A 26,547-nucleotide genomic window follows, 5' to 3' on the forward strand; every position below is an offset into this window, starting at 1 on the left:
CTAGAAAAAAAAAAGAAAAAAAGATGACCTAGTCCTAATTCAATCAAAAAATAGTTTTGCAAACTTTAATGATAATTGCAGTCTGAATTAGGATCGTGTTTTAAAGAGTGATTCATAAATTAGCTCAAGTATGCTAATCAAAGTTGTGAATAATATTGACAAAAATGATTTTCTGATTACAAATTGCACATGTTTTGTACTTGTGATAAAACTAATTATGTGTAATTTTTTTAAATAACTTTGATATACATATTTTGTTATAATTAAAATACTAATACTATTTTTTCTGATAATTTTAGAAAAAAGGAAAATTTTCGTCATTTCATAATACATATGTAGTGTTATTGGGTTTATTACCAGGTGTACATTAAACATTTTAATATAATTAAAGTTTAACGTTGTCGTGTAATCACATATATATTAATACAAGTTTGACCATTGAATCTAAATACTCTGCAGTCTATTAGAGATTTGATATGTGAGTCTAAGCAAGAAGATGTTTGACTTTACGTAGTTTAATTCATTGCTGTAATTAATTTAATTTTGAGGGATAACGGATGAGGCGAATTTGTTACTTTTTTTTTCAAAAATAAAAGTTATATAAATATATGTTTTTAATATTTGATGAGTTTAAATTTTTATTCATGCTCATAATCATTTTAACATTTATTAAATATTTTTATAAAAAATAAATGTTAAAATAAAGAAAATATGATATTATAAAAACTTAAATGTTAAAATAACACATTATTATTAAAAAGTACTTCGCACTGTTAGAAAGTGATTGTTAAGAAGTCATTTTTAAATTTAATTCAATTCCACTTAACCGAATTTAGTTTTATTTCTAGTCGATGTGAGACTGTCAAAGTACATTATTATTGGATTCAATATTAATAATAATAATAAATAAATAAATTATAATTACATAAGTTATATTCAATATTTAATATTTTTATTAAGTATTAAATGATTTACAAGTTATGTATAAATCAAACTTTTTAATTTAATTTATTTTTATACTTTTGTAATACATTAATTGAATGTAAAATGGTTCTAGATAGATCCTACCCAACAATGGTTAATGTGAAGAGTAGAAAAAAGAAGGATGATTTATTAGTTGTTTGGGGTGGAGGAAGAATACAGAAAGTGAGTGACAATAACGGGTCAAAATTGGTGTTTGAAATATAACAAGACAATTCAGTGTGGTTTGGTTTATGTTGAAATTTTGAGTTCGCACTTAAGTTTCCTGTATCTTATTTGACTTTAAAATCCAAAAAATAGTAAACTTAGTTAGGTTGGTTGTTACCTTTTAGCTTTTATTTTCTTGAATGAATTTAAGAGAGAATGATTGAATAGATTTGAGAGAATTTGAAAGTAATTTTTTTTTTGTTTATTTCAGTCGATTTTAGAGATAAGTGAGAGTGAATTTGAAAGTAAATTTTTTTAATTTGTCACATCAATAAAATTTTACACTAGTTATCACAAACTTTACTTTCAAATCCACTCTTAATTACTTCCAAAATCCACTCAAATAAACAACAAAAAATTTACTTTCAAATCTTGTCAAATCCATTCAATCACTCTCCTTTAAATTCATTCAAGTGAGCAAAACTTTAAAAAGTAAATTGAATTTTACTTCTTGATTTATCTCCAGCTCGACTACCCTATTAGGCTAAAATAAACTTATATTGTGGATTCTTAAGTTGATTTAATTTTTAAAACAACAATGATAGATAAATATTATCCTTCTTGAAAACAGATTATAACTATATGCACGATAAAGATTATAGAAAATTTTAAATCGTTACCTAAATAAATAAAATAATTAAGATTGACACTTAATTACTTTCTTCCGTTTCAAGCAGCGGACTAAAAGAAAATGATATGAGTTTTTTTTTTTAATTTATCGTCAAACTTACAACTTTAGACATTTTTTTAGAACATATATGATTTAGAAATGTGATGGATTCACCATACAGATTCAATTAGATACTAATGAAATTGACATAAGAAACTCCAAATAACTTTTAATCCAAAATATTAAAATAATATTTTTATTTCTTATTTATTATAACATGTAAGAAAAAAAGTTATACGATAAATATGATTTTTTACCTATGTTATACACAAATTAATTTTTTTATAAATTAAATTTACGTAAAAAAAAATTAACATTAATTTAAATTCAAAATCTCAAAACTATGAATTTATAGTTTTCCTTTTATAAGTGTTGAATTTTCTCATCTTACACTTAAATTTACAACAAAATAATATATTTTTTCCAAAGAAAGAAAAAAGTTTATCAACCCACCTTATAGTATATAAATTATGAATTTTTAATGAAGATTAAATATTAAAATTATGCTTACTTTTAAAATATTATTTTAGTTATTAAAATTATTAATCAAGATCAACCACTTATATTTAAATTTTTAAATAGTAAACAAAATTATTTATCAAAATGTAATAGGAAAAATCTAATTATTAAAGCCGAATGAATGAATAAAAAGTTAATTTAGTTTATGTTTACTTAATAGTTCAAAATGAGTCTTCAAACTACCAAAGACAAACATAAAACATAATTATGTACTTTCATTTCGTAATTTTCTTCCTCTCATTTGTCTTTTTGCTATTTTGATTTTTTCTTTTTAGTTTGGATACATTATGATTATGGAATTATTTTCAGTTTCATCTGTAAAATTTTAATATTTCAAAATATTGGAACACGTGCTTAACAAAAGGCGAGTGCCTTTTTCTATAGTTTTTCAAAAGTCCTACAACGTGTTTACTACAAATGTTGTATTCTGGTAATTATGAATTCTGACCTTTATTTGTATTCAAAGACTTTAATATCCAAGTCTAAAATTGTATTCTGGTAAAATCATAAATTAAGTATTACATTTCTTTAATTAACATAAAAGTGTTTACTTACTGTTTGAAAGTTATAATAACTTCCAATTTATAAACTACTTCAATTAAATTTTAATTTATGATTTATTTTATTATTATCTCTTATATGTTGATATATTTTTTATTATTCTAATTTTATGTATGTTCAAAATTTATATTCAAATGTTTAAGCATTTACTCGATAAAAAAGTACAAGAATATATATCATGATATTAAAAAGATTTTTTTTTTAATTTTAGGACTGAGTTAATTTTTTTAAAAGAAAAATTCGTCTCTCAAATTTATAAAAATATCTCTAATTTTATAAATGTTAAATTTGAGAAATTAAAATATTTTTTAAAACTACTTTTAACTATTTAACAATATGTTTAAAGAATTAAAACGATTTTCAATATTGGTATCTAAACAACTAGTTTTAAAGCTAAAATCATGCTTTAAAATTAATAATAATATAACTTTAAAACTAAAAAGTCCTAACGGGAATTTACTTTATATTTTATCAGTGAAGACGGATACGCTGTGTGCATGTGTGTTCATGAGAATAAAAGATAATAAAATTGTTATTATTATTATTATTACAATTAAGAAATTAAATATAAATAATTTTAATAATTTTATGATAAATAGTTTTTGTTTATTTTATAAGTAATTTTATAATTAAAAAATAGTTAAGTTAAAAAACATTAAATTAAAAACAGAAGAATAAATTTAGAGAAGTGGTAAAATTGATAAAATATTTATTTTAATTATTTAAAAGTAAACTTTTATTTAAAGATAAATTTTTGAAATAAATGTAGACATTAAAAGGAAGAATCTCATATTATATATATATATATATTATTTATTTATTTTGTAAGACCCATGAAAAATATTTACTTTAATAGTAACACTTTTATTACTAGTAGTAATAAATTTTTTTTGTGAATGGAAAATATAATTAATGAGTTTATGTAAAAGTAAAATGTGGAAAGTTAAATAAAAAATTTTGATAACTTAAATGGTACAAAATTGTAGTGATTTCAAGAACATGGGTTCAAACTCTTTTCTACCTTTTTGTTTAAAAAAAAATAAAATAGTGATAGTGGATAAGCACTCCACGTTTGAAGTCATTATACAGGGATCAGATATGTCAAGTGATGATTAAAATATTAATATAATAAAATAATATTAAAAAATTGTTAAATAGTAAAATTTTTTGACTATAAATAGCCATGAGAGTGGAGGTTATTCTGCACAAAGAGAGAAAGAATCAAGTGAGAAATCTTGAGAAATAGAGAAGAAAGAGTTAGGAAGAAATTTTTAGTTGTAAGAAGAGTAGAGGTTCTGGAAGGTTTTCGAAAAAACAAATTGTGAGCAATAGATTAAGTCTGGAATAGAGGTAGGAGAACTAACCTTTCTAAGCTTTTATATTATGATTTAGTATTGTTTTATTACTATTCATGTCTTTAAATTCTGTGTGAATATTGTTAATGAAAAACATATGTGCTTGGTGTATATCTATCTATATTTAATTTCTGTGTTAATATTATATGTTGTTGTTTTGAATCTGTAAATAAGAAATTTGTTAAAAACTAGTTGAGAAACACTTTAGCTAAGGAAAGACTTAGTACTTAAGTTGTCCATGGTGACACACCTCTCTTTCCTGGAAGTCTACTCGATAGGTTTTTAACTTAAATCCTATTGAACAGATTAAGTACGGTTAAACTATTATGCAATATACTCAATTGATATAAAATATATGATGGATTCATCTTTCTGGAAGGATAAGAAGATGTCTAACCGGCTATGCCAGATTCAACTCCTTAGTTCCCCATATCGTTTATATTAAGGTTATAATTGTGATGGTAGGATAGAGGAATCTTAAAAACCGAAGTTAGTACATCCCTGATCATAGAGCAGCCCTGGTCAAATCCAGTAAGTTGTGACTAGTCATATGTACTGACGTTTATGGTGAGTTTGATTCGTCAAACATTTGATTCTTCTCCGGTGACCATTTATGGTGATATTTAGTATTGTTAATTTATTTTGTGATATATTCATTTTGTATGATTTTTGTGATGATTGTATTTTATTATATTGGATTTGAATTTATGCATCTGAACATGATATGAGTGTTATGGGGAGATTTTGTAATGGTATAATATGAGTTGAGGAATATGAGCATGGTATGAGTCTCGTGGGTAGATTTTATTTTAAGTTAGTTGATATTCTATTGTTAGCTTTTATTATTTGTACTTGGCCTAAGACCCTATTTACACCTATTTAAAGGTTTCCAAGGTTCAATGAAAAATAACCCCAGTGAATTGAAGAGTATTATTATTTATGTGAGTCACGTTTTTTCCCAACACTTCCTTCCTTCAATAGGCTCCCCTTCAGGTGAAACTTTTCCTGAAGCACTTGAACTAATGGCTAAAATCTCCGCTGCTGGTACGCCTCCAGAACCTGATCAAAGTCTTCAACCATGAGCTTTGATAGGTCTTTCGACTCCTCGACGACGCACACAAAACTCTCGAAATCATCTATCAATGATTTCAAACTCTTCTCCACAACTCGACTGGCAGGCAACGACTCTCCATTTCTGCCGAGTTGATCTACCACTTTCTCCTTCAAATTTTCAAATTCTCCTTCCAGCGGAAGCATTCCCAACAAACCCCAACTACGAGTAGCCCTTTCCAACCGCTGTCTTACCTGGATACCCTTTGCCAGGAAGACTTTTGGTATAGAGATCATTATACTCGTCTGAGCCAGTCACAAAGAGAAATCATCGGCTTTGTTGGGAAAAACGTGACCCACATAAATAATAATATTCTTCAATTCACTGGGGTTATTTTTCATTGAACCTCGACAACCTTTAAATAGGTGCAAATAGGGGGGCCAAGTACAAATAAATAAAACTAACAATAGAATATCAACTAACTTAAAATAAAATTTACCTAATTTATCTCTATCTTATATTAATAAAATAAAATAATACTTTCGTAAATAAAAGGAAAATCAAAACTACCTATATCTATTTTATCTCTATCAAAATTTTAATGAATCCCTAAAATTTAAGTTTATCCCAACAAACTTTAATTAGATAATTATCTGAAAAGAAAACAAACAAATAGTCATAATGCATTTTGATTTGATGAATGTGCTATACATGGCAGTCTTCAAAATTATCAGAGCTTAAAAAAAATAAACAAAAGGAAATAATACTCCCAAAAATTTGGTACTTGATTATATCACCATACAATACATCTATCAATAATCAAACCTAAACCTAAGCACCATGAAATTAATATCATACCTAAACTTAATCTCCATCATTGCAATGCTTTAATTTCAAACTTCTTTTTATTTTCCAAAGTGTTCTATTATGTCAATAGTCTTATAAGAGTCCAGAGCTAAAATAGTTTATATATTTTTTTGTTCTTCCATCTTTTAAGATGGTTTTTAAAGATGTGAAAGATAAAACTTCAAAATGATAATAATTCGGATGTACACAAAAAGCTTGCTTTGATTTTTCGTATTTCATATAGCTGAGTATACTCTTCTCTAGGTAGATACTGGTGGCTTATTTATGACAAGAATGAAGTTAGAGTTTTCAACGATCCCATGAATTTCATCATAGAAGATGGAAGTGGATTAAGAACAGCTCCATTTTGAACACGAAACCACTATTTGCTGGCCTCAATCTTATAAAATCTACAATTTTTCTCCTTAATTTCCCCCCACAATTTTAGTCTCTTAAGTATCCATAATTTCATCCCTCATGCAATTTTAATTCTCTATTTTTTAATTATCTGTAGCATGCAATTTTAATTCTCTATTTTTTAATTATCTGTAGCTTTATTTAATATGCAGTAAAAAAATATATTGAATAACTGTGGAATCTCAATTAGTTCCGCTTCTTTAATGTTAGATACAAGATTATAAGATTAGAGTAATAATTATTTGAGATACCTAAATTTTTTACGTTCATTTATATTATCTTTACGGTTTAATCATCTCGGACATTCCTATTTCTGTAGGATTTTCTCAAATAGATCTTCGTATTATAAATGCTCTCGATTAGGTCTTTTATTGTGAAAAATTGAATCAATTTAGACCTCGCCGTTAGTTCCGTCCGTACTAACACCGTTAAAGGAGGTGACACGTGTCAGTTTGTGGTGTTTTTGAATTTTTTAATTATTTTTAAAAATAAAATTTTAAAAATGCCACATGTCAAACTGATATTGTGCCACGTAGCAATGACAGTGTGACATGACACTGACAGTGTCACGTGTCATTGTCAGGCCACGTGTCATTCTATTAGTCTCAATTTGGTCTCTGTATTTTTATTGTGTCTCAATTTTACCCCTGTATTTTATTTTGTCTTAATTTAGTCTTAATTTTAAAACAATTTTGTCCCTCCTCAAATTCAAGCAAAATTTAAATTGTATATAAATCTTAACAAATATTTTTATTAAAATCGATATTTTTGTCAAATATTTTTAACAAGATTAAGTTTAACTATATATATATTTACTTAATCATATAAATGTTAATTATGTTATTTAAATATACCTATAAGGGTTTAAAAAAAAGAGTGACATAACATGTTGGTGTGAATTTTCGTAGTGAAAGTTTCCATAGAAAATCATGAAAGAAGAAACCACCTTTAATTACTGTTTTCACCAAAACTTTCTCCAATTTTTTATTTAAAAAAAAGTGAAATTTCACATTAATAATTTGTTCAATGAGCTAATTCCTTTGGAAATTTATATAAAAATATTAATTTTAATAAAAATATTTGTTAAAATTTATATACAATTTAAATTTTGTTTGAATTTGAGGAGGGACGAAATTGTTTAATTTTTAAAATTAAGACTAAATTGAGGGACCAAATTGAGACTAATGCAATGACACGTGGCCTGACAATGACACATGGCACTGTGAGTACCATGTCGCACTGTCATTGCCACGTGGCACAATATCATTTTGACATGTGGCATTTTTTTTTAAATTTTATTTTTTTAAAAAAATTAAAAATAAATAAAAAATAATTAAAAATTTAAAAAAACCACAAACTGACACGTGTCACCTCCTTTAAAAAATCTAATCGAGAACATTACCTATTTGAGAAAATCGTAAAAAATAGAGATTCCAAGATGATTAAACCTATCTTTACTCTATGGTTAGTATAAAATTATCATACGTTTTTCTTTTATCTCATTACGCCATGCTTAAAGTACAGTCACGATTAAAAAATTAAAATTTCATAAAAAGAAACTTAAAGATCAAAACTACAGATGATTAAAAGTTAAAAAAATAAAATTAAACGTGGAAATTATGGATTTTGTGAACGAGGGCGTGTACGATGCACGGCATGGGGTCACGTGGAGGTTCAGGAATGGTCGCTAATTTCACGCGCCGCGCTTCCTTACAGTATGGTACTCTCCTTTCTCTCTCCCTCTCTGCCCTCTGATCTAATCAATAGAAGGAGTAACTAACCAGCATTGTGGAATTTCAATTGAATAATCGGTGGTGTTCCTCGGTTAGTTCGCCTCTTCCATGGATTTGGATTGGTCTTCTTCTTCATCCGCGTACCGTCTCCTCTTTCGGGCGCTCTCTCTCATTCCAATATGCCACTACCTCCTCTTCGCCTCTCTCATTCTCATCGTCCTTTTCTACCGTTTTCTCGAGTTCCATTTCCTCCAAGACCTCTTCTCCCTCTTCCCCGGTTCCCCCGTCGCCCTAACCTTTCATCCCGCTTCCGATGTCTACGACGCCGTCGTCTCCAAATGCAGGATTCTCCACGGCTCCTACCTCGCCACGCCCTGGCTCTCCAGTCCCCATCTCCAGACCGTCTTCCTCAACTTCTTCGGTCGGCCTCCCTTTTTCAAATACCGAAGGTCCTCTCCGCCCTTCTTTCTTCAATTCTGCGCCTGTGATTGGGTTATTGGATTCTTTCGTTTAACCATTCAGCTTATTATGCTCTCTTATCTTTCAGACAACTGTTTACTACCCCTGATGGTGGAACCGTTGCTTTGGACTGGCTAATGAGTTCCGACGGTACTACAGTATATCGAATCTTCCTATTTTTAGTTCTCTTTTCATAATGCCTGCATACTTAGTGACTGACTCTTAGGATCAAATAAATTTTGGATTAAACATGTTTCCAGAGGAGTCTATCGAAAAAAAAGGAACCACTCTCAAACACACATTCTAATATGATATCCAAGTATATCCCATATGATTCCAACTAAATTGGATACCAGTTATGTACAGTTCCAGGGTTTGATCATACATGCTCATGTGTCCTGTCTTGGCACAGTTTCTGCTGGCGCTATCCATGTGGAGGGTGTTGTTTGTAAAGATGAATCCACTCCCATTGTTGTAGTAATTCCTGGTCTAACAAGTGACTCTTCATCCGCTGTAAGTCTTTAATTTCAGTTTGCGCGTATTCTTAATGTTGTTGTTACTTCCCTCACTATATAACTTAGTTGGAATTTGGAAACAACCACGTACCTGTCCCTTCCCTGTGAGCAGCTAATTGACTGCTTGGTCAGGGCTTGTAAACTTTCTAGTTTATGTCTTGGTAGATGGTAGTTATGTTTATGTAGTGCTGTTTTAGTATCATTGTTCTGTAGGCAACACTAATTACGACAGTGAACTTTAACTTTAATTCAACCTAAGGTTAAGTGAGATTTACATCCATTTAGATATTTTAAATTTGTTTTATCTCTGGTCAATCTAGGATTTCTAACACTCCATTACAACAAGGCATATATATCTCAAGTGTGAGATTTGATATTTATGAGACGTATATATCTCAAGTGAGATTTGATATTTATGAGTAATTCGATAGCGGTGACACAATAGGCTCAACAAACAACCGTCATGTGTCATTTCTCTCCCAAATTCAAACTAAACCAACCAGATTTATAGTGGATTGGGTCAATAGGAATCCAAAAGATAAAAATGATTTTACAGTATACAAAATAATAATTTTCTTTTACTAATTCATTTTGATAACTTTCCAATAATTATATTTTAAATGTATTTTTATTGAATAGTGCATCTAAATAAATTAAATCAAATCTTAAATTAAAAAAATTGATGCAAAAGTGAGTAAACATAAGTTCATAAGCTAGGAACTTGTTTTTCATGACGTTTGTTGTTGGAATTTGACACTATAAAAATTGTTTGTCTCCCATAATGAATTCTTACAAATAAAAAAAAAATTCCTTTTTTTACAAAAACCAGAAATTATAGAGAATATTGAGTTTACAATTGGAGTAAAATGCTAATAGAATTTTTAAATATGACATGGAAAATCTAGGATTTACAAAAGATAGTTTAAGAACCCATGAATGAGTTATCCACTCAAGATGCTCTAAGGAATGTTTGGGTAAGGAGACTAGGACAAGAAAGGAAGAAAATGATGTTTAATATATGTGATTTTCCTCAATCTTTATCTTTTATAAAGCATACAAATAATAAATTAAAATTAAAATTATATTATGTAAAAGATGGATTGGGTTGGGTTCATGGGTTTCAACATCAAAAAGCCAATACCCGACTCAACGAACAATGGGTTCGATTGAGGGATTGAGGATGGTTGAGTTTGACTAAAACACTAAAAATGCCCAAACCTAAAAGTATTTGAGTTGGATTGGATCGGTTTGGGTTAACGAGTATCCATACCTGTGAGCACCCTTAAGACATTGTTTGATTCAAGTAGCTACTCCACCTTATGAGAAAAAATGCTTGGTTGTCCAATACTCAATTCAGTCTGCAAGTTCAATCCTCAATTTTTTTAGGCTATGAGGTGAATGTTTTGATTTGAATTTTTGGTTGAGGTTTTTCAATTTTCACAAATTCAGAATATATGTTTTACCTTTTTTATGCATGCCTAATACATATTGAGAACGCACACAACATAATGTCACACATTAAAATCCTCAACAAAAGCCTTGGCCAGCCATTAAGTTTTTCCACGTGCAACTGGACTTCCAGGAGCAATATTAGGTTGATGCTGGGGTGTTATTGCTAAAAACATTTCTTCCTTGAATAGTACTAATTTGTCAAAATGGAGAAAGTGTCCCGCACAATCATTATAATTTGTTAATTTATTCTGTTCGACGTGAAGTATGCTAGACTCTGGCTTATATATACCCTTATAAAATAGTTATAATTTATAATTTTCATCTTTTTGTCGATTTGAAGTTTCATTTTATATTAGATTGCCTCCTTACAGTTTGTTTTCCGTTTATCCTCCCCCTTCTTGGTAGTATCTCAAACATCTTGCATACCATACAGCCAAGTGTGGATGGAAAGTTGTTATCAGTAATCACCGAGGACTTGGAGGTGTTTCAATCACGGTTAGTGTTTCTGCAGTTAGCAGGTTTTTAATTCAATGTCAAGATATAACTTGAATACTGTCGATATACTTGAAGACTATTTGCTATATATATCGTACTTAGTACTGACCCATACGAATCTAAATCAATATAAAATTATTGATAGTTCTTAATGAAGACTTGGATTGGTCATATATCTCTAATCTAAGCTTGGCTTCCTACTACCATTATTAAAATTTAAGGTTAATAAGCTGGCTAATTAAGCTCAGTAGGTAGGGAAAACCGGCCAAACTATTTGCATGTCCAGAAAAAAGAGCTCTTAAATAGCCGTAAGTCAGTAACTACGAAGATTTTAAAGTATCTGTTTAGTCCAAGAAAATGGTTTTATTAACAATTCTGGTATTACCAAATTGGTGAAGACAACAATTTCCTTTTACACAGGAAATAAGATGACATTTTGTAATTGTTAGGGAAAAGTGGAAATGAAAATTTGAAAATACTTCAAACAAAACTGATCCTAAGGACGAACAATAAACATAGGAGAGCCAACAACTGAAAACTGTCCTTACTTTTTTCATTACTTTTTGTCAGAATATTAGGATTATTTTTCATTTCAATACTGTGGTGACTGTGGTGTATTAGTTTTCTTGTTTAATTGTTTCCTCCAGTAAATGCAGTTTTTTATTAAAATCGTTTCAGTCTGATTGTTTCTACAATGCTGGATGGACTGAGGATGTACGCACAGTGGTTAGTTATCTACATAGAGAAAACCCCAGAGCTCCTTTGTTTGTTGTTGGCACTAGCATTGGAGCTAATATTCTGGTAATTTCTTTGCTTGAGATTGTTTAAAGTTGAAACAATGCGTTTGTCATGTGTATAACTTTTTCTATAGTCTATTTTAACTTTTTGTGAAAAAAGACACTTTTCTTTCTGAGGTTTTTCTTTTCTCCCCTAAGAATTTAAAATAATAGGAGGTTCAGGAGCCTCCCATCCCATCAAATAAGGTCTAGAGAGGATAGTTGTATGTAGCCTTATCCCTGCAAGTGGAGAGATTTTTCTTAGGATTTTTAAACCATTGAACTGTTGCACCTAGTCTCGCGCTCTACTTACACATCATTAAAAATTAAATAGTTTGTGTTCTTTTGAAAAGGCATAAACAAATGAACCTTGATTATTTAATTTAATTAATCACATCATATGATCTAAAGCTATAAATTTCTGTATCACATACGTCTTGAAGTGCCATTTATGACAACTATAAAGGAACAACTGATTCCTTTCTGGTTTCACACTTCCTCGTACTGGTTAGTATCATATTTGATAAAAATTGTTCAGTCATTGGTATAATTTTCCACCCTATTGACCTCTATGCTTTCTCGTTGTCGTAGATGATGAATTTTTCCTAATTTCTTGTATTGCTTTAGCATAATCTTTGATAAAAAACTATTCTCAGGGGTAGATATTATCATATTAATGTCTCCTTGTTCATATGTAAATCTTAGTGGGACTTAATGTTCAAACTTAATGTGGTTCATTATATCTGTTGAGTTAGACCATCTCCAATGAGAGTGCTTAAGGGGGTTGGTTTATGCTAAACACCTTTGTTTAAATTTTTTTAGTGATGAATGTATGAGCTATCTTGCTTGCACAAGCACTGGTGCTGGTATAAGCAGCATTGCTTACAACTTTCTGGACAAAAAAAAAGCTGCAAAAGAGAGATATTGTCAAAACAAAACAGAAAGTACAACGAAAACTAAAAAGATCAAAACTCAATCAAATTAAAACAATACAACCCAGATTTCAAAAGAAATCACGACAAAAAAGATTCAATTGTAGGATCCACAAAATTAGATTGAACAACTTACCATTGGAGTGAATTTCAATGGCTAGTGATTAAATCTATCTGGCATTTGAAGACTCACAAAATTGAGCTAAACAATCCATTTAAGCAACCATGTACTGTGGATTCTCTTATTGCTATAGAAGGTGACTTTAGAGAACCCAAACATGTACCAGTTTCTAAGACGTGAGAAATAAATAATCATCTAGAGAACCACTGTAAAAAAATATTTGTGAAAGGATTAAGAACATCACGCTGGTTCCGTAACTTTATGAATTGCAACTCCTGTGTTAATGCTTAAAATTTTTGTAATACTTATATTGTAACCATTGGCACATGGTCTGCCTGCTTTTCAAACTACAGCAAAACTAGGAATCGTACAGTTTGTAACTTATTCTTACACGTTTAATGAACTTAGTTTCTTCACTGCACTGTTTGATTTTGAAGATTGTTTGCAGATAAAATATCTTGGTGAGGAAGGGGAGAATATTCCTGTAGCTGGAGCTGTAGCTGTTTGTTCTCCTTGGGACCTTTTGGTTAGTATTTTGATTTGAAAAATTAAGTTGGGTCTATTTTTAGCTGTGTTTTAAAAGCGATATTGGTACTTGAACCAACAAAAGCATACCTTGATTATCGTTGGTTCATGCATTGTTAAACCAAATGACAACTAAATATAATTTGAATGTAATGTTACATAGTACATAATAAACTATCTTAGACTTTTAAATTTACATAGTTACATTACGTATCCTACAAGATAAACTCAATAATAAAAGGCTAATTATTGTGCATCATTCGTGGACCTTTTATATGTTAATTTATTTCTTCTGTAAAATATTTTGATTAAAAGTCAAAAGGATGATTGACTCAAACTACTTTTCATTGATTTTGAACTGGTTCTTCAGCTGATTTTTTTCATATTGTTGTTTAGACCTTTTTGTATATAACATTGTTGTGCTTCCATGACTAGGACTTCAGCGTACAAGGTGTGTATGCTTTTTGGTAAAAAAATGCTTTTGTTTTATATAATTTATGACGTGATCAATGGATTTTTATTGAATTTGCACCAATTCCACATTACTGTAAGTTTGAAGTATTCTTTATTCTGTTTGTTACTTACCTTAAGAAAAAAATTGATCACCTTTTTATTATTTGCAGATTGGAGATAGATTTATAACCCGTAGGCGTGTGCAGAAGTTTTATGATAAAGCACTTGCAATTGGACTTCAAGGTTATGCAAAATTGTATGTTTTTGTCTTTCATGTAGAATTTAAATATGTTGATTTTTCTTCTATAGAGCTCTTCATATTCGAAGAGTTGTTGCAAAACTACGAAGTTCCTCTAGTTCACAATGTAACTTAATTTATATTTATATCATTACAAATATTCATTGCAGACACCAGCCTCATTTTTCTCGCCTTGCTAATTGGGAAGGGATAGAAAAGGTGCCCTTTACTCTCTATAATACGTATTTACTACTACAAATCATAAAACTAAGGCATGCAGTTAATTAAAACTGAAAAAAGAATGCAGTTATTTAAAATTTGTATGATGCAGGCGTGTTTAATCCAATCACTCAATTTTAATGATTTATTAGCCATTTATTGTGGTACCGAGGCAAGTTACTAGTGTGTACTTTGTAGGAGTAGTAAACAAGGGAGATACATGGAAGGGGTTTATTCAAATGATTGAATGATGGAAGTTAATGTTAGAGGTCAACTAGTTTATTCACGTAAACATTCTTAAGTGTTATGTGCCTCATTTTATTGTTTTTTGTAAGTTCTTAAATTTTATCCAATCATGTGTGCATATACAATCTTGTGCTTCGCAGTCTATTTCCATTCGAGATTTTGATAATCATGCCACCCGCATTGTTGGGAAGTATGAGGTATGTAGTACTCTATTATTTTGCCTTATCTTTCGTTTTGATTCACATTGGTTAACTAAACTAATTTTGTTTTCTTAGACTGTGGATACGTACTACAGACGCTGCAGCAGTTCTAATTATGTCCAATCTGTTTCGATTCCGCTTCTCTGTATTAGTGCTCTGGATGATCCAGTCTGTACCAGGGAAGCCATTCCCTGGGATGAATGCAGGTACACTGCTTTAATGTTTTCCTAGGTTCTGATTAATATGATTTTTCTTGCATTACTTCAACATCAATTTATTGCTTCCACTATTTTGATAGGGCAAATAAAAATGTTGTCTTGGCTACTGTGAAGCACGGAGGACATCTGGCATTCTTCGAAGGGATAACTGCATCTAGCCTGTGGTACTTAATTATTTTTATTCATCTGATTCTTCAGCATTCTCTTACATGATCTTGCCAACTTTTGTAGTTTTCTGTCCCTCGATCATTGCAACATTTTTTTGTCTGCAACATTCTAATATCATCTATATCATTCGTTGATTAAAGTTGCACTACAATATTCACGACATCAACTGAATTCTTGTTATAAAGAAAATGAAGAGCAATTTGTTTCCCTCTCGCAGGTGGGTAAGAGCCGTTAATGAATTCCTTGGTGAACTACACACCAGCGATTTTATGCATGTACAGAAGAAGGTAACTATGTGCTAACGGTAGATTTTAGTCACTTGTTTTTCCCATTGAATGTTTATTCATTCTCTGGTTGGGTAATGGTCTCAAACGTTTTGGTATCTCAATTAGAAAATGTAACTTAGGATTTTGGTAGACCAAGTAATTTTTACTTGGAGTGCTAAGCAGAGCATTTCTAGTGGCTGAAAGTGCTATTTTTCTATTTCTGTTGCAGATTCCTAAACCAAACACACCATTGGGCACATCAATTGATCGGGGCCCTTATGTTAATGTTACCGAAGATGGAATGGTGGCTGCATTGAACAACGAGCTAAAAAATGAGAATACAGAAGAAATACAGGTAATGCAGGATACACATAATGAGGATCTAAAGATGATTCCAGAAGAAGTTAAACGAGATGAGCTTGAGACTAATGCAAAGACTGTAGGTTCGCCAGCCATTGCTCAAATAGGTAGTGCTCAGGATGCAGCAGCGAATATAATGAGATCATTCAAAATATACCTAGGCCAGTTATCTCGACAAAATCAATGGTCCATCTGGTTGCTAGTTTATATTGCTATTACCACTAGTTGGCCACTGGTTGGTTCGGCTCTATATATTGTGTTTGGGAAAAAGATAAGAAATATCTTACCAAATGGATTGGTCCGAAGATAATTGCTTACTTGCCATTACCATTGTTGTATTTATCTATGTAGATGTATAATAAGTAATATACTTCTATTTCATTCCCCTGCAATAAGGGTAAATCTACATTTCTAGGCCTGTGGAGAAGTTAATCCGCACTTTCAGTGATTTATTATTTTTCCTGTCATTCGCATCCTACCCTGAAATAAACGGAAAACGCATAGATATAATTGTTATCTCTAACATTCAGGGTTGAATAAAGAATCTTATATTTGAAGAATCTTATAGCATCATAGTTGATGATTAAAGATTAAAACTATCCACGGATGAAGATTACTAAAACTGATTATGAATAGTACAGTTTTTTTTTTGTCTATAAATATCATATTAGTATATTATAATGATAAGAACTGAAACTTGTAAATATATTTTTTAATTATTTTATTTAACTGAATGCATTTTATTTCTTGATTTTTTTCATGCACTTTTAATCTTACTTGTTCTCCTTTATGGATACATATTTCGTAGTGTTTCTGTATGCCTTGAGTAGATTTTGATAATTTTTTTTTGAACATATGTCGCTTTAAAACTGTTATTTGTTTGCCTAATTTCTATCTCCAATAAACGCCCAGTTTATAAATTTACCAAAATCAAACACAATTTGTCCTGTAATAATTTTATAAGTTTACTATTTTATTAAGCTTTCTTGAATATAATATGGGGCATTAAATGGGATTTACGTTGTCTATGAATTGAATAGTACATAGCGTTTGTGTAGAAAATTATTTAAAGTGGTTTTTAAGAGAAAAAAAATATTAAAAAATTGAAGTTCTTTCAACATCTAATAGTGTAATATTTTTAAGAGTTGAGGCCAAAAGTAATTTAAATATATATCTTTCTTTTTATAAAAAAATTCAATGTTAAAGTGAACAATATTTTGAATAATATTACATTGTTTAAGAATTGATATTAAAAGTCAATGAAATTAAAGTTGAAACATAAGTGAAATTTCATAGCAGTTTTCTAAATTATATTTTTCATCATTATTTAAGATAATTTTATTTTTTAGAAAAATCCATTTATTTATTTCTTAAAAAATCTTTGGGAGGAGAAACTTACTCAACAATAATAGAATCCTACTGTATTTTGAGCATGCACCCTTATAAACATATTATACTAGCCTGGAAAATATATACAATTAATACCTTCATTTGCTACAATAATACACACAACACAAAAAGAACATAAGGTTTCTTTACAGAATAAATAAATAAACAAGAATATTTTACGAGAAAAAGATTTAAGCTCTGCTTATTCTTTTTGTTATTATAGAAAATATTATTGGATGTTTTTCAAGATATTTATATTAAGTATGTCTTACTGAATATTAATCCTAATTCATTCAAACTATGTTAGAAAAAAAAATCATACTCAACTATTTATGTAAAAATTGTTGGGTGTGACTACTTAAAAATAGTATGATGTATAAGTCTCTTTTTCATTTTTCACTGCTTGATGTTTTAATTTATGTAATTATTAGTGAAACCATAATATCACATTAAGTATTATCATACACAATTAGTTATACTAGATAACAACATCATACAAATATATGTATGTCAATAAGTGTATCATGTAAGGACATGCATAATATGAGTATTATTATATCATTTTATATAAAACACATACAGATAAGAATAAAAACATTACTTCAATTTAAAATTTTAAGAGAATAAATGAATGGATCTCTATTCCTATGCTCATATTACTCAACTTAGGATTTTCGATTAACTTTGAATTCCTAACAATATATGGTTTATTTTTTAGTTTCATGTTGAAATACATTATTTTGAGAGGAAATATTTTTTAACCATGATTCTCTTAATAACTACTCTTTCTTTGGATCGTTGTTTTACAATGAGATGTACTTTCCTTAAGAAAAAAGTTTTGATGTAAGAAATCATCAAAGGATTTTTCACATACTTTATATCATAGTTGCATTGTCATCAACATTGCTTTTAGATTCTTTGAAGAGAGACATTAAAGCTAATAAATTTATACATAAACCCATATAAAATATCAATGTACCACTTTAATCCAAAATCTTAAAATAATAAATTTAGAATTTTTTCTCCATATATTTACTCATTTTAGTTATATCTAACAAACGTAAAACTCACACTGAATTCCTTACATAACAACCTCTTTCATCTTATCCTTTAACTTTAGCTAGCTTCCATTTTTATTTGACAAAAACAAAACTTGATGTTCTTGTTTCCTAACCAATTGCTCAATGTAAGCTAACAAATTTTTTCTTATCTCACCTAATTAATTTTTCTTTTTGACTGTCTTCACTTCCACAAAAACTTTCTCTGGTCTCCTAACCTCCTTAACGACACCTTCATGCATTTTAAAATCGACATGATGTAGGTTCGTATTGCTAACAAGATCGATCATATTAATGTCACACTTCCCAAAAATACTAAAAATAAATATCGAAGCCTTTCCACCTTGTTAACCCTTTTCTAACATTTAGGACCGTTAGGTATATGTACAGGAGCTGTCAAAAAAATTACAATCCGCGGTCATGGTCATTATTCGGTTCTGATCGAGTTCGATTTAAAAAAAATGTATTTTTTTTACTGATCAATTTTTAATCCCGTTTATTTAAATTCGGTTCATCCAGGTTAAATATGTGGTGAGTCGTGTTGTTTCACCAACCTACTTTATTTTATTTTATTTTATTAATTTATTATCTTATGAAATCTTAGAAAATATCATCTAATTTATTATACGTGGATTGTATTGTACTTTTTATTATTATTTTAAATTTTCTTGAGTTTAACATCATGTTGGGAGTAAAATTTATTTAGATTTGAATTACAAAAAGTTTATAATTTTTTTTATTTTAAAAAATTGTAATTAAGTTAGCCAACCTGTTTAACCCACCAATCCGTGGTGAATGGCCGAGTTTGAATTTTTTTGTCTCGCTAATAAATGAGTCGAGTTAGGTTGACTCACTAAGTGACCAACTCGTAGTAGACCGAGCCGGGTGATCCATTTTGACAACATTACTATCTATTCAAAAACAAAACAAAAATCACTTCAACATATTTATAGGATATTGCCATTTGATATTGCCAACAAAGTAATAATGAACTCTTATCAAGGAATAGAATCTTAAATCAGAAAGGGCACCAAAAATATTCAGCAAACTCAAAGAATTTAGACATACACTTTTAATATATATTGGCATTTGACTTTGCTATACGTGAACTTATACTTGATTATTAACTCACCAATGCATATATCTTATTTAGCTATTTATAAACCTATGAGAAATTTATGTTTACAAAATAAAAAAAAATTACGATAAATTAAATATATGATTTTGAAATATGAAATGATGAACTAGTTCAATTAATTTTAATATATATATTGTTTCTGTCGAATGGGGTCTGATGTCAATACTTCTCCTAAATGCTCCTTCTTCTCTGATGTGAACCACACGCTCAACTCAGATAGGTGTCAAAAGGTCTCAATGTGATTCTGGAATAAGATGATCTTACCTAATCATTCACCTTGCATTTATAGGCTTTGTAATTGTTCAACCTATTAAATGTCCATTAATGCAGTATATTTTTATGTAATATAATTCGTTAATTATATATTCAGTGTATCCCAAATAATATACCCTACCAATCATTCATAAATGTAATATATATGCATATGATACGGTAATTACTAATTAATTATCCATTAATGTCCTTTAGTGTGCTTACCAGACCGACACTTTCTCCAAATGGCCGATCTACTGTCCTCACGTCTTTGACCGATCGTCTCTCTTCAGTCTCTTGTCAGCGGATCCTATATAGTACATATATATTTTGAATAAAAAATAATTAAATTACATGCAAACTATTGAAATTTAAAATGACTTAAAATAATGACGAATATAAAACAGTTTTCATACCATTTAAATATCCAGTATAACAATTACTGAGGAAATGACTACACTATATTTACACTTAGATTTAAATGTTATAGTAAATTTAAAATGTTATATTCAATTACTTTATATTGATATTCCAGAATATTTGTTATTGCCATGATATTTTCAGGATATAAATAATACATTCAATAATTTAAAGTATAAAAAATAATTAAATTAAATTAAAATGAAATGATTTAGTTGAAATCTTAATTATAAAACTTATTTAAGGCACGTTATTACTTCTTCTTTTTGAGGTATTGAGTTAAATGGCACGTACAACTTCAAATAACTCATTCAATGAATAGAATAAAACAACTTACTGTATACATAGGCCAAGCCCCAAAATAAAAAATTAACTAATGAAGTTCAAAATTATAATAATCCACAGTATAAAATTGGATATTTTAAAGAAAATAATAAATAATATAATATGCGTGTTTAGTTTTGGCAGTACATTGGTAAAGTATTACGAATGGAAATCGAAATCGATTGAATATCATCTTAAAAATCACACCGAACCTAATTTGTAACTGACGAAGCACGTAAAAGTTCCTCTTTTCATGTATTTTATGAAGTGAGCAGTTTTCAAGGATGTACGATGCAAACCCTATTTTATATTTTTGGTTGATTTGCAAATGGTAGATAAAGTCAAAAGGGTTTTGACACCTTCCCATTGGAGACAAAATTCTAACACTTGTTTTCTTTTTGCGATGTCTCTGCTAAAAAAAATATACTTCTACCTTCCCACCATCTTTGATCCTAATAATAGACGACAGACTCACTTTGTTCTATGATCACCTCCAATGCATTTGATGAAGAACTTTGACAAGTAGAAATTTTCTTAGAAACATGAAAGCGTTTTGATTTGGCAGTTGAAAGTGGAAGAATGATATAAGAAAAAGTACATGCTGTTTACTAAGAAAGTGTGTTTGGAAGTAACAGACTCTCTTTCCTGCACCAATAGATAGCATCTTGGTTGCTAATGATAATGCATACAAAGTCATCATTGCTACTTAGAGAGTGTCAAAGATGCCAAGAGATGGAGTGCAAGAATCGTAATACCTGGAAGATCCCCAAATGTATTACAGTACTGTTCATAATTACACCCACACCATCCTCAATCAAAGTACCTATTACTATATGCAAATTACTATAATATTTTCGAGAGAAGACAACAGCTGTAGAACCCAAACGTTTGCATCTTAGGATGCAGACAACAAACATCTGGATGCTGGTGTCTCTAATTAAATAAAGTTATTCCCAATACTCAAAAAACTACATAGCCACGATTTCACGGATCATGTCAATGTGAATGTGGGCTCACAAGATTACATTTCTTATTTTTTTTCTGTGCTTCATCTCATTGTTTTTTATTTCAATACTATTTAAATACGACTTTTATCAGAACTGTCTGTCATTATATATGTTGATATTTAGTTTATGTTCACTTTTACTTTAAATATACACATATATATCATATTTGAAAACAAAGTGAGAAAAGAAAACATTGATATCTGTTGACATTACATGCTAAACTCTCACTCAAGACAGACAGGTTTGTATACGTTGACATTGTTACGAGACTAAACTGGTGTTTAGATTCTTGATCTAAACATTATTAGAAAGAAAGATATGTGAAGTGAGAAAGAAAAATTGCATGATGAAGACAACACGTGGTGCGAATCCATGGGAAGCACACGTAGATTTGTACATATCTCCAAAGTATGATGATCCTGCTTAGGAGTGGTAAATTATTGAAAGGGGGAAATAATATTGTATAGTATGATTTGATGCAATGGTGGGAAGAGTATATTTTATGTTTGGGATTGGAAAGTTGGAAAAATGAGGAGTGGAGATCTGTGGTTGATGAGTGATGAGTTACTTACTCCACTGCTCTTTCCCCATCCATCAAAATATTGTTCTGATGACTGACACGATTGGTATGCAGAACCGACCACACCACCTTTCTCTCTTCAACCCCACCACTACTTCCTTACCTTTGTTCTTTTTCATCTTGGCACGCAAAGAGTGTATGCTCACGCAAAGGGAAAAAAAAACATATAGATTTAGGAGGGACGTGTTTGTTTCTTGAGAAAAGAGAGGTATGAAAAAACCCTCACGTGGGGTTGTCTGACAAACCCCATTTTTTCCACTAACCCGAACGAGAGATTGAGAATGCCTATTGAATTCAAGTACCTGTCCTTGCATCACACCTTTCTTTCTAACACACCACCCATCCTTTCTCTTTAGTCCACTTCATGCTATCTATTTATTACACACGTACCCTCTTCTTTTTTCTTCTTTTTTTCCTTCATTTCTCACCCTATACTCAAATAAAATATATGTTTTCGGGTTTTTTTGTCTTTCACATCTCATGGCAGAGGGGCCTCACGTGGGTTTTTCTGACACCAGAGCATGTTTTTCTACCTTACCACTTTTCCTTCTTTCCTTCCTCGTTTTACCTTTCCATTCATCAAGTTCAGACAAAGAGGTTTCTTGCATTTGGGTTTTGCTCTTCTTTCTTACACTGCTATATATTTTCTTCTTTCTTGGATATTATCTCTTGTGGAGTTATATATGCAGAAGGAGCTTTCTCTATGTTAGATGCTGCGTTTTTCTTCAGTTATCCTCTCAGCTTTGGATAACATTATACTTAGTGCATCCAAGAAACTGCCATATGTCACCCTCAAATTGCACGTTCGTCGTGTGTGTCCTATTTGAAGCATATTAATAGTAACTTATGTGTCCTCCATTAACAAGACAATCAAGAATTAAGAACTTTCCCATGTTTGATGTGACCTTTAAAGGATCCAGCACTGCTACCTATGACCATTTCAATCACCAATACCAACGCCCATTAATAACTCATTCTCCTCCTTTCTACACGGAAAATCATTATTTTTTTCTTTCGAAAGTGATTGATACTAATTGATAGCCACAAAATTATTTCCCAGATTCTTCCCAAGCTAGCTATAAATTAATTTAATCTAATTATTTCAAATTATAACTTTATATATACTGTTGCCTGAACCACTGTTTTTTTTTTTGTATACGTACTATTTAAGTCAAATAATTTATTAATCCTTCGTTGGGTGATCGAGTTGGTAAGTAATGTTCACAGTGGCAGATGCTTTGTGGATTAAAGTAAACCTTTTATCCCAATCATCTTACTGCCAAAAGGAGAAAAATGAAGTTGAATAAGCATAGACAGACACAGTGCATCCATATTCATCATAAAAAATATAGTTTATCACACGGGTAAAGTGGTGTCACTTTTTGTTAGCATCCATTTGTCTTGGTATATTATGACGAGAAAGTGTCAAAAGTTTCCTTGCAGAAGATCCCAAAGTACTAGTGGAATATATGCTAAGAAAGCCAAATCCTTGTAAGTGGCTCTAAATTGTGCCAATAAGAAGCCATGCTGAGAAGGCTAGGATCCAAATTTCTTTGTTTCCATCAAAGGCAATAAAATAAAGTCTGAAATGTGGCTCATATAACTAATGAGCTACTCGAAAAGAATGTCATTGACTAATCTATTTATTTGAATATTTTTTATATATAGATATAATAAATATAGCGTGTACCTGCATCAATTCGTAGTTCACAGATATGGAACTCTAAGTAGGTAATTGATCAAAGGGAAGGAATATGTATGGGGGAGAAAAGGAATAGGATGATGAAGGTAACTTGTTAGGGCAATTAATTAGAAGGAAAACTGTGTGAAGACAATTCTTTCAAGGACGGTACGTTTGATTCCCCATTGACAACGCTGTCTCTTGTCCAATTCATGTGGCATCTTCCAAGCCTTCCCAACTACCAAAGGAGTAAAAACCCATAAACAGGACCCTTTAATAGATTTCAAAAGCAGTCCAATATAATAATAATGAAAAGATCAATGTGTTTTTCCTGACCCAAGACACTGATTCTAAAGAATAAAAAGATACCCTTCTTAATCTCTCCGTCTTATTGGAAAATATGGGAGAAAAAACAATATATCTGATCCTTCTCTCTTTCTTCATCTTTTGCTCCTATATATACCCATGTCATGACATGAAGGAATTTTTGTGAGTTCTCCCCCATAAAAGTTCACAAGCATATCAGGTTTATGTCATAGATTTACTTTCCTTCTCTCATCACACAAACACACACACCCCCACACAGGTTTTGTTTGTTCTCTTTCTCTCTTTTGTTTCAGATATGGAAGATTCAGAGGAGGATGAGCTTTTGAACCTTAGCCTTTCAGTTGCTGCGGATAGGGAAAGGAAAAAGAAGGGAAAGATAATTAGGGAACATAACGTCTCTATGAGTAGTACTACTGCTAGGAAATCCTATGAAAGCTATGAAGGGAAGATATTTAGGCTTCTCCAAATGAGGGAGCAGATGCTAAGACAAGACCATAGGAGGAAAGGAGTTGTAGAAGATGGGAGTGGCCTCCCCTTGATCCATTTGCTGCTCTCAACGGCAACTGCTGTTGATGACAACAACTTGGATTCATCCTTAGAGAATCTCACTGATTTGTACCAAACTGTTTCCCTAACAGGTGACTCGGTTCAGCGTGTGGTAGCTTATTTTGCTGATGGTTTGGCCGCAAGGCTTCTCACAAGGAAATCCCCATTCTACGACATGCTCATGGAAGAACCAACAACTGAGGAAGAGTTAAATGCATTCACAGATCTCTACAGAGTTTCACCTTACTACCAATTCGCTCATTTCACTGCAAACCAAGCTATCTTGGAGGCCTTTGAGAAAGAGGAAGAGAGGAACAACCGCGCTTTGCATGTCATTGACTTTGATGTCTCCTATGGCTTCCAATGGCCCTCTCTCATTCAGTCTCTCTCGGAGAAGGCAACTACCGGCAACCGCATATCCCTCAGGATAACCGGATTCGGGAAGAATCTCAAAGAGCTTCAAGAAACTGAGTCTAGATTGGTTAGTTTCTCAAAGGGTTTTGTCAGTCTTGTGTTTGAATTCCAAGGGCTGCTAAGAGGCTCAAGGGTCATCAACCTAAGGAAGAAAAAGAATGAAACGGTGGCTGTCAACTTGGTTTCTTATTTGAACACTTTGAGTTGTTTTATGAAGATCTCTGACACATTGGGATTTGTTCATTCCCTTAATCCCTCCATTGTTGTGGTGGTGGAGCAAGAGGGCAGCAGGAGTCCTAGGAGCTTCTTGTCAAGGTTCACAGACTCCTTGCACTACTTTGCAGCCATGTTTGATTCACTGGATGATTGTCTCCCACTAGAGAGTGCTGAGAGGTTGAGAATTGAGAAGAAGCTTCTGGGGAAAGAGATCAAAAGCATGCTCAACAATGATGTGGACGGTGTGGATTGTCCAAAGTATGAAAGGATGGAAACATGGAAAGCAAGAATGGAGAATCATGGGTTTGTTGCCACCAAAATAAGCTCAAAGTCAATGATCCAAGCAAAACTGTTGCTGAAGATGAGGACCCATTATTGTCCTCTTCAGTTTGAGGAAGAAGGAGGTGGAGGTTTCAGGGTTTCCGAAAGAGATGAAGGAAGGGCTATCTCTTTAGGGTGGCAAAATAGGTTTCTGCTCACAGTCTCAGCATGGCAATCAGTCTGAGAGATTATATACAAGCTTAAGTCCTAACCCTTTTCATCATTTTGGTAATAATCTACACTTAAAATGATGATTTAGCTAATATTTTTCTTATTTTCTTTTTCATTTAGCTCGCTATCTGTTATATATTTATGTCTTGAATTATGAAGAGCTTTCAGTAGTTGGTACATTGTTTAAGTAAAGATTAAGGTAAATTTATGTATATATAATATTAGGAATATTGGTCCCTTCTCTTCCTCAACGTTTTAGCTTGATGAACCCTAATTTTCCTCTTCTTTTGGTCCTAAGTGGAAAAACCCTAGTTTAAGTCATGAACACATATATATCATAAGAAACTATTTAGGTTTAGCTGAATGAGATCTGATATCTTGTTATCGTAAACTCTACGTTTAACAAAGGGTTTTAGAAGTTACTGATGACTTCATCAATCATCTTATATTGGCAGCAGTGGAGTTAGAGTTAAAAAATATTATATATATTTCCTTTCTACATGGGAACAACTGTTGTTATCCTTGACGAGAAGTGTGTGGGTAAGAAATAGTATTACAGAAATAGTGAAAGAAAAAGGAAACTAAAATTTTCATAACATAAAGATTCTGAGTGAATAAATTGAAGCAGTGTTGAGGATAAAATATTTGGAGTATCAAAAGGGGAATTTGAAATTAAAATATATGGAGGCAATAAAACACATAGGATATCATGATGTGTGG

At 30.9% G+C, this 26,547-nt stretch overlaps 2 protein-coding genes across 2 annotated transcripts; both read left to right on the forward strand.

Annotated features, from left to right (window-relative positions):
* The first annotated feature begins 8,352 nt into the window (after positions 1 to 8,352).
* Positions 8,353 to 16,450, forward strand: LOC124838377 (embryogenesis-associated protein EMB8-like). The gene is made up of 13 exons (XM_047313968.2): positions 8,353 to 8,789; positions 8,888 to 8,949; positions 9,212 to 9,312; positions 11,172 to 11,261; positions 11,940 to 12,062; positions 13,539 to 13,616; positions 14,239 to 14,324; positions 14,477 to 14,525; positions 14,912 to 14,968; positions 15,047 to 15,177; positions 15,270 to 15,353; positions 15,575 to 15,644; positions 15,853 to 16,450. Exons 1-13 carry the CDS (start codon positions 8,449 to 8,451, stop codon positions 16,291 to 16,293), a joined length of 1,713 nt encoding a protein of 570 aa, XP_047169924.2. The 5' UTR covers positions 8,353 to 8,448; the 3' UTR covers positions 16,294 to 16,450.
* A 7,891-nt stretch (positions 16,451 to 24,341) lies between these two features.
* Positions 24,342 to 25,972, forward strand: LOC124838378 (GRAS family protein RAM1-like). Its single transcript, XM_088097554.1, has one exon. It carries the CDS (start codon positions 24,455 to 24,457, stop codon positions 25,838 to 25,840), a length of 1,386 nt encoding a protein of 461 aa, XP_087953680.1. The 5' UTR covers positions 24,342 to 24,454; the 3' UTR covers positions 25,841 to 25,972.
* The last annotated feature ends 575 nt before the right edge of the window (positions 25,973 to 26,547 follow it).

The sequence above is a fragment of the Vigna umbellata genome, chromosome 8, assembly GCF_029865625.1.
Source record: "Vigna umbellata cultivar VRB3 chromosome 8, Vumbellata_1.0, whole genome shotgun sequence".
Classification (NCBI taxonomy): Eukaryota; Viridiplantae; Streptophyta; class Magnoliopsida; order Fabales; family Fabaceae; genus Vigna; species Vigna umbellata.